Here is a 12559-nt window from a genome sequence, read left to right on the forward strand (position 1 = left end):
TATGGTGGTTAGTCAAGCCACAGTCTACGAAAAAAGTTTCAGTTGGGACTGCCATCACTGATTAATCATTGACCTTGTGGCATATAATATCTATGTGCACATTCATAGAAAACTTGCAATGTTTAGGTACTGTTTGTAAGAGTTTTTGGAGATTACGAAATTAGAAATGACATAACATGTAAGAGGTTATCACGATTTTGTTTTGGGATGCTAAATATCCTGTCACCTTAGGGGAACCCCTCCACACTCAGAGTCTAAGATGACTGGGACACCCATGAATCCATGTTATCAATGACATGGGGATGCACAACAATATTTCATAATGACATGAATAAAACAAAGCCAGGTAAACGTTTACACATTTAATGCATGTTTGTTTTTTGAAGTACAGTACACAAATTTCACACAATATAAGGACTGAAATGACCTCATGACCTTTGTATGACCTACAAAGGTCATGTCAGTCTGGCTGCAGAACATGAAATCTACAATTTGGCTATCTTTGTTATTGACTATGCATTTACTGAGATATCTGCATGCAAGCTAGATTTAATTTTACTTGTTGGTTAGACATTTTCTCAACGATGAGGTAGCACCGCTTATTACTTTAATATGATAACTTGGCAATCAAATCTAGATGAGTGACCGGCAGCAATGTTTCAACACTGAAGGTCAAGGTCATGAAAACTCTCATGAGCATGATCTGTCAAATGTGAATTCATTACACAAGGATAATGAGTAAAAGTGATCAAAAATATAACAACATTTGCGACAAAGTGAATTATTATTTTCAATTTTTACAAAATGTCACGATTCTGACAATGAAATAAAAATACAATAAATTTCACAATTACTCCTGACACAAATAAACTATCTTAAAGTATTTTTTAAGCAACATATCATCAGGATTCCATCAACTTTTAACATTTGTCCTAACATCAGCAAATGAGGTATTAAGTACATTCAAGATCTGACACCACGCTATCTGCCCTCACACATCTAGGTAAGATGGACATGCTATCCCAGCTTGTTTTGGAATGGTCATCATTAAAGCTATGTACCACACAGTATTCACTAACAAGTCCCTGTGATTATGCAAAGAACAAACTTGTCTTCTATATAAAACTGTCTCCAAATATTTTATGGCCAAAGGGAGGTAATTCTGATATCCATAATTTCAGATAATATTTTGGCTGCTACCAAACATTATTTCCACAATTCAACATCCAGACTCCTAAAAGAGTAAATGTATACATAATTTATGAAATCAACTAGTAACAACACGATTTATCGCAAACAAACAAAAATGAACATTGTTTTCTAAGGAATAGGCACAATGTTTGGTTCAGCCAAAACAGGATATCATCTGACAATGGCACATGCAACCAAAATCATATGAAGACAGTTGTATTCAGAAGGGGTAAGATTTGGACAATAATGACAGACAGACGAAAATCATAATGACACAGTCAATGAAACAGGAAAACAAAGCATCTAGCCGCTTCTCGTGTTTCCTGCAGCACTTGATAGTCTTTCAATATAAGTTATATATCGGATGACATGGCACCTCGTACATAGTGTGCGCACGCATTATAAAGTCATCCTTCAGAAACTCACATGGACATGTACACAGAAATTATCTTCCAATAATAACAAAACCACAGTGTCCTAGAAATAGGGGCCTATCTGATTAATTCATGAAATTTTGGGAGTGGGCTAATTCCTGAAAGTTACCCTATCTCTGTCATTCAGGAGCCATGATACAGTTACTATTATTGTGTCTAATGATTCTTTAATTGTGAAGTTTCACTTCCTAAATATTGCTAATATGAATATAGCAGATGTGGTTTATTGATTCTATTCCAGATGTCAATAAATTTAGAACAAAAACTGATCACATCATACGGAGGAAGTATTTTTACATTTTAGTTGACATTCTTGGTGATAAATTTTCACAATATAATATTTGATTCACCTAAATCCCATCTATTATACATTATAAATATGTATTTACTATCTAAAGTAGAAGTTACCATAGCAGTTATTAAAGGTAAGAGATTTCTGATACATACTCCAACATTCGCCACCTCTGACATTTGCAGTGTGAGATTTCTAAAAGACAAATTAATAAATCTTGCCACTACTATATCCAGTCTTTCATTCTTAAGAAATAAAAGTTTTCTTATAACAGAAGATAGATGACAATACAATAATACACAATTCACTCTATTCAAGTATGGGTCAGCCTTTTTATTTTGATTTAGTCTTCTTCAAAATTCTACTGGCTGAAATCTACAGTAATTTACCCTTTTTAATCCGTCTACATACAATACAAGCTTACACATAGCCTTGAAGGCCTGCTGTCGACATACAAACATAGTCTCCATCATGTATGCTTGATGTCGGCACAAGCTTACATACAACTGCATGCTTGTTGTTCAAGACTAAGTTCATACATAACAGTGACTGTGCTTGCTGTTTACATACAAGCATGCACTGTTGACAAACAAGCATACACATAACTGTGTGCTTGCTGGTTAACATACATGTTGAACAAGCATACACATTGTGTACTTGCTGTCAATACGCAAGCATACACAACAGTGTGCTTGCTGTTAACATGCAAGCATATATTTATTAGTGTGCTTGCTGTTAACAAACATGCATACACTGTGGACATAGTAGCATACACTTGTATACTTTCTGATAACAATCATATGCATGGAGTATGCTTGCTGCTAACAATCAAGCCCACAATCCAAACACTGTTGTCAATAACCTTTGACTTACAGTGTGATAAATCACTGTATGATTTCTGCCTGCATACACGTCGACACACATGATTTCTCCTACAGCATACTCAGCTTATGCTTGCATGTACCAATCATCCAGAAAATAGTCTATGCTTGTTGTGATGTGTCACAGACATGTGAATTATTTCTTTACAGTGGACAAGATCACACTTTAATCCAAACAAGAACTATCAGGTATTTGTCCGTAAGAATTCTTCTCGGTACGAAATAGGAAACACCGCCAGCTCTCATTCATGCGCGACTGTCGATCTGAACCTAGGTCTCCATTACTGAAGCATCCAGACTGTCCAACCACTGACTACAGCTCTTATTATGAGCTTCTTTGGTCGATATCCTTTGTTTTAGTGTTCGGCATTTTTCGGCATATTGCTGTGATTTGAAAAAAAATTCACATCCACGAGAGGTTTATTGCATGAATCTTCGAGTAAACATTTTTCGAGATTTGACAATTCTACAAACAAAACAAATAGACATTGACTACAACCAAACATAAAATCATCCAATAAAAATTTGCATGTTAAAAAATTGTCATGATATAAATGTATGTTGCCTTTAAGTCTCGTAAAAACTGCACCCAGTCAACAGTTCTGTCCTTCAAATAATACTAATTAATGAGCACTTAAAACGTAAAGAAATATATCTCCAAGAGTCATGTCTACGTAACGTATTTGCTACGTTCTTTTCAACTCCATCAGTATTGCGGATCCTCTTCATCGTATGCGTCCGATTCGTCCCCACTCAGATGAAATTTCTGAAAATAACCGTATATGCAAACTCAAAATTTGCCTCCGTTTTCACAACACGTCCTTTGGATCAAACCGTCTGAAAGAGTTTTGTCTCGGGTTTTGTTTAATTTTTCTTAAAACATTTGTGCACCTGTAAGCTGACTTGAAGAGAAACAGAAGCGGCACATGCAGCCAACTTGCAGAATCATTTGGCAGTTCATTTTATTAAATTTCAGACAAACTTTGACTTCATTATTTTTAGGCTCATCACTGAATTCAATATCAATAAAAGTAAATATTGCATTTTATTGCAAATGTTTTTGTCTGAAATTCAAACTAAGAAAAAGAAACATTTTCCTTCTTGACTACCAGAGTATAAGGAAGAAGCACTCTAATATTTCAATTTAGGATAACTTGAATAACTAATTGATACTAGAGAAAACAAGAAATTTGAATTATGCTTATGAAAAAAGGGTTACTCCTTTTAAACAGCTTGATCCATGGGCAAACAATTCTTTCTTACAAAAATCATTGATAATTTAGAATTCATGTAAAATCTACAAATAAAAATGCAAAATTAGAAATTAGGTAATTGTTTTTCTGTAAACAAATTTGAACTTAGCAGAATTAAAGAATAAAGCATGCATACGAAGCCCACAACATGTACATAAAGACAGAGGTGATGCAAACATGCAAACTGCTGCCAAAGATGCAAGGGTCATGATGTGACAGGATATTGAAGGTCATGTGACAGGAAGTACCTGTTGTTGCATGTGATCATACATGCCAGTGCCTCCTGGGATACCATCTGTGTTGTAACCCCCAGTCTGAGAAATAACATGCCGAAGTGCATTCACCTATGGAGGAAAGGAAAGTTGTTTACGAACATGCAGCCATTCCGATAGTCAAGCAGAGCAACAATATAAAAGCAGTCTGGTCAATATCATGCCGTGCTACAATATGGAGTTGTGTCAGGGACAAAACTGATTTTGAAAGTGACATTTCAAAGAGAAATTTGTCAAAACAAATTCTATGTTTAGGAATAAATAGCTTTGGTCTTTTACTGGTAATCAAAAACAAACATGAGAAGAGAACTTTTATTCAGATTTGTCTGCAGCTGGTGGGTCTTGTTTACATATATTATGTTTGGAATCACACTTTCTTCAGTTTCATCATTGCTCGAAAAATGTTTCAGAGCATATTTTCTCAAGAATTCGGCTTAAAAAATTAACTCCTTTTTTTGACCAGACCTAATAAATAAGCAAGGTTGACAAGACAACAAACAAAGCTTCACGCATTCCATGAACAATATACACACATGAAACACAGTACATCAATAACAGTTACATCAATAACAGTTACATCAATAACAGTTACATAGGTCAGACCCAGCTTCCAAAGGCTGCAGCATATCTGAATCTGTTGGATACAGCAACACATTTGCTTGACAAAAGGAGACATTGAATTGCAAGGCTTCATTGAACTCACTTATCTCCTAGAACATTGCATAACCTCTAGAACATTGCATACACTCTAGAACATTGCATACCCTCTAGAACATTGATCACCCTCTAGAACATTGCATAACCTCTAGAACATTGGACACCCTCTATAACATTGCATACCCTCTTGAACATTGCATACCCTCTAGAACATTGCATACCCTCTAGAACATTGCATAACCTCTAGAACATGGGACACCCTCTAGAACATTGCATACCCTCTAGAACATTGGACACCCTGTATAACATTGCATACCCTCTTGAACACTGCACACCCTCTAGAATATTGGACACCCTCTAGAACATTGCATACCCTCTAGAACATTGGACACCCTCTAGTACATTGCATACCCTCTTGAACACTGCATACCCTCTTGAATATTGGACACCCTCTAGAACATTGCATACCCTCTAGAACATTGCATACCCTCTTGAATACTGCATTCTCCTTAGAATATTGTCAAATATTGCATTGCCATTATTGATCAATGTACACAAGACTTATTTATTCACTCATATTCACTCGTGTATTATATGCACTCTTAATTATGGGCAATTAAATTCTGAAAACATATATCTGTAGTATATAATAGTCAGGCCGTCAGCATAAACCACGAAATATATCTTTCAACTCTGTTTTTCCACCAAAATAATATTCTAATAAGAGACCCCAATTCCTAATTTTGAGAGCGCCCTGGGTGTTTATTATGCCGAATACGGTATCCTCTAAAAAAAAAGCCTACCATCCAATCTGGCCCTACTCTGGATTAGTATCTAAACACAGTGTTCCCATGTCCCCGTATCATTACATGGTAGATTGCACCACATGCCACACATGCTACACATGCCATACAAGTACAATGTCTGTGTCCCAAGCAGTCACACATGCAGTTGTATAGCCCATGTGGTCCACCATACCTTAAGCACAACTTACCGGTACACCTTACATGCTCATAGATTTGCAATTGTTTTTCTGCCCCAATGAGAGTGAAAACAAGTAAAGCAAAAATTGCTGCCAAAAGCAAAGCTCCATAAAATTGCATTTATGCTCCATCAATATTTTCTTTATTCCAGGCACTCGAGGGGGAAGAGATTGACAGATTTGTTGAGGTATCATGTAGTTTGGATTGTGAAAGATGACAACAACAGACAACAAACAACAGACAACAAACAACAGAACATGCCACAATACACAAACTTAAAATAATGTTCAGCGTTTCTACAATTGGTAATTTCATTGACGTTCATCTTCAGTAGACAGTGCTAAAATTTGGTATTTGATTCAAATGGTGGAACTTGATAAAAAAGTAAACAAAATAAGTTTGTAAACTCAAATTTAGAAATAGTAATTTATTTGCCAAATGAGGCACTGTCCATTGAGTGAAACAGTCGGATGGAATATTACCAACCTGTGACTGAACATTAGCTCCTACCGAGTTGTCTCCCCCTTGATAACTCTCTCCGTTGATGTTCATATACATCCCCTGTTGTTGACCTATAAGTCCAGACTGTGAGGTCGCAAAGCCAGCTGCACCTGGAATGTAAGGAATATGTTACTGAACACAAGGATTCCCAACATCTTCCTCAGTCACAGAGTCACTGGTTTCTCCTGCAGTCAGCAATAGTCCAGCCACATCCCGGTGGTCAACACTGAGCAACAATTCAAAGCAGTGAGGTCGAAACCACCCAAGTTGGCTACCTGTACAAGAGCATGTGGTATTGGAGACATAATATTCCCCGGAATCCAAATTCGGTGGGTCTCTTTATGTAGGGTGATTGTGTGAGGCTGACGACAGATTTTATGCAACATCAAGAAAAGTTGCTCTCACATTCACATTCTTTGTCATTGCATCGGTTTTTTTATTGGTCGTTCTTCAATATAATTACTAATTTTGAAGAGAATCTTTGAAATATTTAGGTTGCGGGGCACTGAGACTTTGCAAAAGCTATGAGCCTAAATATTTTGTCCTTAAAAACACATTGCATCAATGTAATTTTGATGGCAGACAATTTCTTTTTTGTTCCAAAAATATGAATCATTCAGTAAGAGGAAAAAACATATTTGACTGGTGACTGAGATGGTCTTAAGTGTTATGAACACTGTCTCACCTTGAGCTGTAGCACTATCTCCGCCGGGGGTGTTGGATGCAGCTGCTGATGCTGCCTTGGCTGCGTACAGGTTTGCCTCCTCCTGCGCCTTGCCGATGTTCTTCTTGTAGCGGATACGTTTGTTGCCAAACCAGTTAGACACCTGCGGAGACAACCAAGCATGTCATCGGAGGTCCAAACAGTCCACAGGCAATTCTGTAAAATACCCCTTGGTACACAATAAGATTTACATTGGGGAAAATATTCAACAAAATCGACACAGTTATGATAGGAACGTCCAACTTCAATTATATATACAACACAAGTAAATTAGGACTTCCTTGATGAATTCAGCTGTCCATAGAATTCACTTAAGTTGCAACCAACTGACCTCAGTTATCCATACAACACAGGAAAGCTGACTGACCTCAGTTATCCAGACAACAGAGGAATGTTCTGATTGACCTCAGTTATCCACACAACACAGGAAAGCTCTTATTGACGTCGGTTATCCATACAACTCAGGAAAGCTCTGATTGACCTCAGTTATCCAGACAACAGCAGAATGCTCTGATTGACTTCTGTTATCCCTAATTTTATGTTGTTTCTTGTAAATTTGACAACACTGCTTCTTGTCACTGACAAGGAGTCCGATTACAAGGAAATGTCAGTAAATACAGGACAGGACAATAACATCAGATCATTGATAACAGGTCAGCTCACTGGCTTGGTACCAAATTTCATAAGTGTTTTCATGTTCAAATAGGCATAGCGTGTTCAGAAAAAGGAATAAAAATACTGAACAAAATAAATTAAATTATTATCAAGAAAATATGTTCAACTATCACTCAACATTTCTCTTGATGGACCTATAACACAATAAGGTTATTTTTGAGTGAGTGAGTGAGTTAGTGAGTGAGTTCACCTAGCATCTGTCTGTGTTTTAGCCACAAAACAACCCACGTAACCTATATCTACAGATCCAAACACTGACTAAATCGATAACTTGGTGCACTCATGTTATATATGCCTTATCTTTGAATCAAATCAAGTTTAAGAACCATTGAATCTTTAATCCATTCGTTTCCTGTAAAGATGTCTCCTATATTTACATAATTAAATCCACAGTGATGTCGCAGTAAAATTTAGTAGTCAAGGGATCTGGATACTCTCGGAGACAATTTTTTAATGTCAAGAATTCCGAGGACGATATTGATTTTTTTCTCTGTGCAGGCTTAATTTCTCTCCTACCGTCTTGTAACTGACCTATCAGTCAAAATGTTGATCCCAAAGCAAGAAGATCAAGATTTGTTCGTATTGTATCTTAGGTTGCCATAGTAACTAGTCAATGGATTTTTCCCCCTCCAGTCTCCAAGGATTGTGTAATTTTAAGTACAGAGAATTTACAGGAAGTGGTTCAAAGTATGTGGAAGGTAGTCAGTGAAAGTCATTCTTTCATTTCTACTGATTCTGAACACATACTTTTTTCATATTAAGACGTTTTTTACATTGATCATATTGATTAATTGATGACGGAAAGATTTTAAGAAAATCAATTAGCAACTAAGAAACTATGAACCATGAAATGACTAACATAAAAAAACAGCACATAAAAAAAACCACTTGATTAAAGAAGTTTGATTGAAACATACATTGAAGGTGTAGCACTTTCAACATATCTTACATTCCATATTAAAATGTGGCTTGGTTTCCTTGCATGACTACATTCATGTCATCTATCGATTAGTGGTCCTATTCCTTGCTGCAGGAGCTGTACACCATTTCTTTGTGAGGCAACTGAACGTTGGAACGTTGGAACGCTGGAATGCTGTCACAGGGATTTAGCCCCGATTCTGAACTAAGTGCCCCTGGCAGGCAAAATGGGGAAAAAATGTTATAATGTTAAAAACTGTCATTTGCTTAAGTTCATATTTTCTTCAATTTAAAAGATATTTTATCATTGTCTTTTGTGATTGTATTCAATGCAATAAAATAAAACTAAGCATTAAAACTACTTCCACTTAATTGGTCCTGTTATCAATGAAATAAAAATTTCCATAACATTAATTAATAGTTACATATAAAAAAAAATTGGGAATTTTTACTGAAATTTGCTGCAGACCTGGGTCCAAATATCTGCCTCTGAGCATTAATCTCTCAGTCATACAAACACGGATAATTGTCAGCAAAAGTATAAACCTTACCAACTTTATGATTCATAAACTACTCCCAAAGTTTAGCATGTTTAGTTTTTATGTCTTTAGCCTTATAATCTAAGCCAAATTTCTCAACATTTGGGTGTCCATAGCATTAGCTAACATATTGATGGTTTATCTATGTGACAGACCAAAAGGAAGACATTTCTGTCTTCTGTTATCAAAATTTTTCCTATTGCTTTTTTACGAAAACAGACTCCTCTTCATGAAACCACTTTTTTTGTCAGGTTTATTTTGCTTAAAAAGTCCCTTGCCTTCACATGCTACTGTTTTCTCCACTCTATTTGACAAATAACTTAAGGTTAGATTAGTTTTTCAACAATATTTCCGACAATCCAGAACAAGAACATTGAACAATGTGAGTGTTATCTTTTCACCAATTCCGTGATCAATACATTTATGGGCCATGTCTAGCAATAACATTCCCCGTCAACTATAACACATGAATAAATGATGCCAAATGCATCTGAGTGGAAATATCACTGTGATCTTCACCTGCTATTCAAAGAGTTGTTGCATGTTCACAGAAATGTTGTGATTTTTGTCTATTCGAGCGTTAAGAATCCAACAGTTAGCTTGATGTTTATTACATTCTAATTCATGTAGATAAAAAACTATGAATTGTGTAGGTAAAACTTACATGTCAACCTTGCATGCTGTCTCACTCATAAAGCAAACACAACAGTTCCCAGGACGCTAAAATTCCACAAAAACTATTTTTGCAATTATTTCAAAGTCGCAAATAAATAAACATGTGTGTACATACTTTCGTTAATGCACTAAATAACTCAACACTGACAAAGCTTTTATAGATATTACCAAGTTTGATACCGTATATAAATTTCCTCCAATCAGACTCGAAATGCTGATATAACCAACTACCATATCATGTTGTTCTATCAAATACTAAAGCATATTTCAAAACCAACTAAAAAGACAACGATTTCTTTATGTTAAGTGCCTTAACAAATGCACAATAAACTGTCTCCCATATAGAATGACAAGTAGGCAGAGCAAGACAAAGATCTAGCCACATATCTAAGCACCCCTCAGATCAACAATTGAGAATCTCCTCAGCCGTAAGAGTCTGGCTTCGCTAATATAACTTCTTCTTTTTTTTCTCAGCTTCTCTTTCTGGTCCCTCAGGCTATTGGCGAAGACGGACTTGATTGATGAGGGAAATCTTTCCTGCCAGAAGGCCAGCCTCCGCGAGGGACTATCCCTTGACGGATTACCGTGAGTCTTACAGTACAACACTGGGCTTGTCCTTACTATCAACACTTGTAGTGCCTGCGGCAGTCTTATGTACACCCAACCCTTTCACTTTATTGCTTCAGAATATTAAGTACCTTAATACATAAAGAGCTGATTGTATTGGCCTTTGTCCCCATGTCCCTGAGTGTATGTGGAATCTTCTCTCAATTACAGACTTTTAACTTTGTACTACTTACTATGGAATCATAGGGTAGCTTTCTGAACCACAAGGCACCTTAAGTGTATTATTTGGTACTTTTTTGTATCATAGGACACCGTTATCCATCATAGGACACCGTTATCCATCATAGGACACCGTTATCCATCATAGGACACCGTTATCCATCATAGGACACCCTTCTGACCTATGGTCCACCTTTTTGTATCATATGACACCTTTCTAAACAATAGGGGAATATAGTTATAGTAACCTACAGTAGACAGCAACAACAGTACCATAAGGCAACAGTATTGAAGGCCAACTACAGTATCATAGGGCAACAGTATTGAGGAACAACTACAGTATTGAAGGACAAGAGAGTTGAATGACAAGAGTATTGAAGGACAACAGTATCATAAGGCAACAGTATTGAAGGCCAACTACAGTATCATAGGGCAACAGTATTGAGGAACAATTACAGTATTGAAGGACAAGAGAGTTGAATGACAAGAGTATTGAAGGACAAGAGAGTTGAAGAATAGTATTGAAGGACAACAGTATCATAGGGCAACAGTATTGAAGGACAACAGTATTATAGGGCAACAGTATTGAAGGACAACAGTGTCATAGGGCAACAGTATTGAAGGACAACTACAGTATTGAAGGACAACAGTGTCATAGGGCAACAGTATTGAAGGACAACAGTGTCATAGGGCAACAGTATTGAAGGACAAGTGTCATAGGGCAACAGTATTGAAGGACAACTACAGTATTGAAGGACAACAGTGTCATAGGGCAACAGTATTGAAGGACAAGTGTCATAGGGCAACAGTATTGAAGGACAACAGTGTCATAGGGCAACAGTATTGAAGGACAAATACAGTATTGAAGGACAAATACAGTATTGAAGGGCAACTCCAGTGTTATAAGGCAACAGTATTGAAGAACAACTACAGTATCATAGGACAAGTACAGTACAATAGGGCAACTACAGTATCATAGGGCAACGGTATACTGTATTGAAGGGAATCCAGCAACTGCCTCTTCAAAGGCCATCTATTGTATCCTTGTACAACGGCAACTGTATTACAGAGCACCTAACAGACAGAGGGGAGAACTTCCACTAAAAATAATCACTGAACAAAAGAATTAACAATGTGTAATGTAATGTGACTTTTTTGTTTCCAAATATCTCATTTAAAAATTGTCATTGAGTCACACCAAAATGCTGGAGGACCTAAAGTAACACATGCCCTACATACATCACACCTGCATTCTCTTTCTGCATGTCAGCAGGGAAACATCATTATTGACTGTATCTCACAAAACAAACGATGTATATATTAAAGTAAACAGTGCAGTATGTGGTCTATGTTTGACACAAAGCCAAGCTGTTCCTGAAATAAGCTCTAACTTTAACCCAAATTTAATGATTTTTATTTTCCTGTGGTCCTTGCCAACAAATGCTGCCGTATTGTGATTCTCCATAAAAACAACTTGAAGACTTGGTCCTGCTGGACTCGATGTTTCATATCATAGAGGAAGATGCTGTCTACACTTTTACACCAATACACCATACATCATCTCTTCTGAAATGGGGGTTTACAGAACACTATAAGTTCCTATCATTATAAGGACGAGACCACTAGAAAACACATGAAGGGACAAAGGCTTCTTACTTTTGGTGGGTAATTTGTTTCTCAATCGATCAAGCGAGAGCAATGTTATTCCATACTGGAGAGAGAGGGAGAGAACAACCAACTGGAGAGAGAAGGAGAGAACAACCAACTGGAGAGAGAAG

At 36.7% G+C, this 12559-nt stretch overlaps 1 protein-coding gene across 4 annotated transcripts in view; it reads right to left on the reverse strand.

Moving 5' to 3' along the window:
• Positions 1-12559, reverse strand: part of LOC139459514 (pre-B-cell leukemia transcription factor 1-like) — a 39930-nt gene that overhangs the window by 7027 nt on the left and 20344 nt on the right. For 2 of the 4 annotated variants that reach the window (XM_071241024.1, XM_071241023.1), the window contains exons 6-9: positions 7150-7291; positions 6450-6574; positions 4300-4395; positions 364-3564 (exon numbers count right to left, since the gene is read on the reverse strand). In XM_071241024.1, the coding sequence (XP_071097125.1) occupies positions 3505-3564; positions 4300-4395; positions 6450-6574; positions 7150-7291 (423 nt within the window). In that variant the 3' untranslated portion in view covers positions 364-3504. Of the gene's footprint in view, positions 1-363; positions 3565-4299; positions 4396-6449; positions 6575-7149; positions 7292-12559 lie in introns of those variants that run through there. The other 2 variants (XM_071241022.1, XM_071241021.1) reach the window with 1 other exon arrangement.

This window comes from Haliotis cracherodii, unplaced genomic scaffold, assembly GCF_022045235.1.
Source record: "Haliotis cracherodii isolate W230 unplaced genomic scaffold, xgHalCrac1.p SCAF_13, whole genome shotgun sequence".
Lineage (NCBI taxonomy): Eukaryota > Metazoa > Mollusca > Gastropoda > Lepetellida > Haliotidae > Haliotis > Haliotis cracherodii.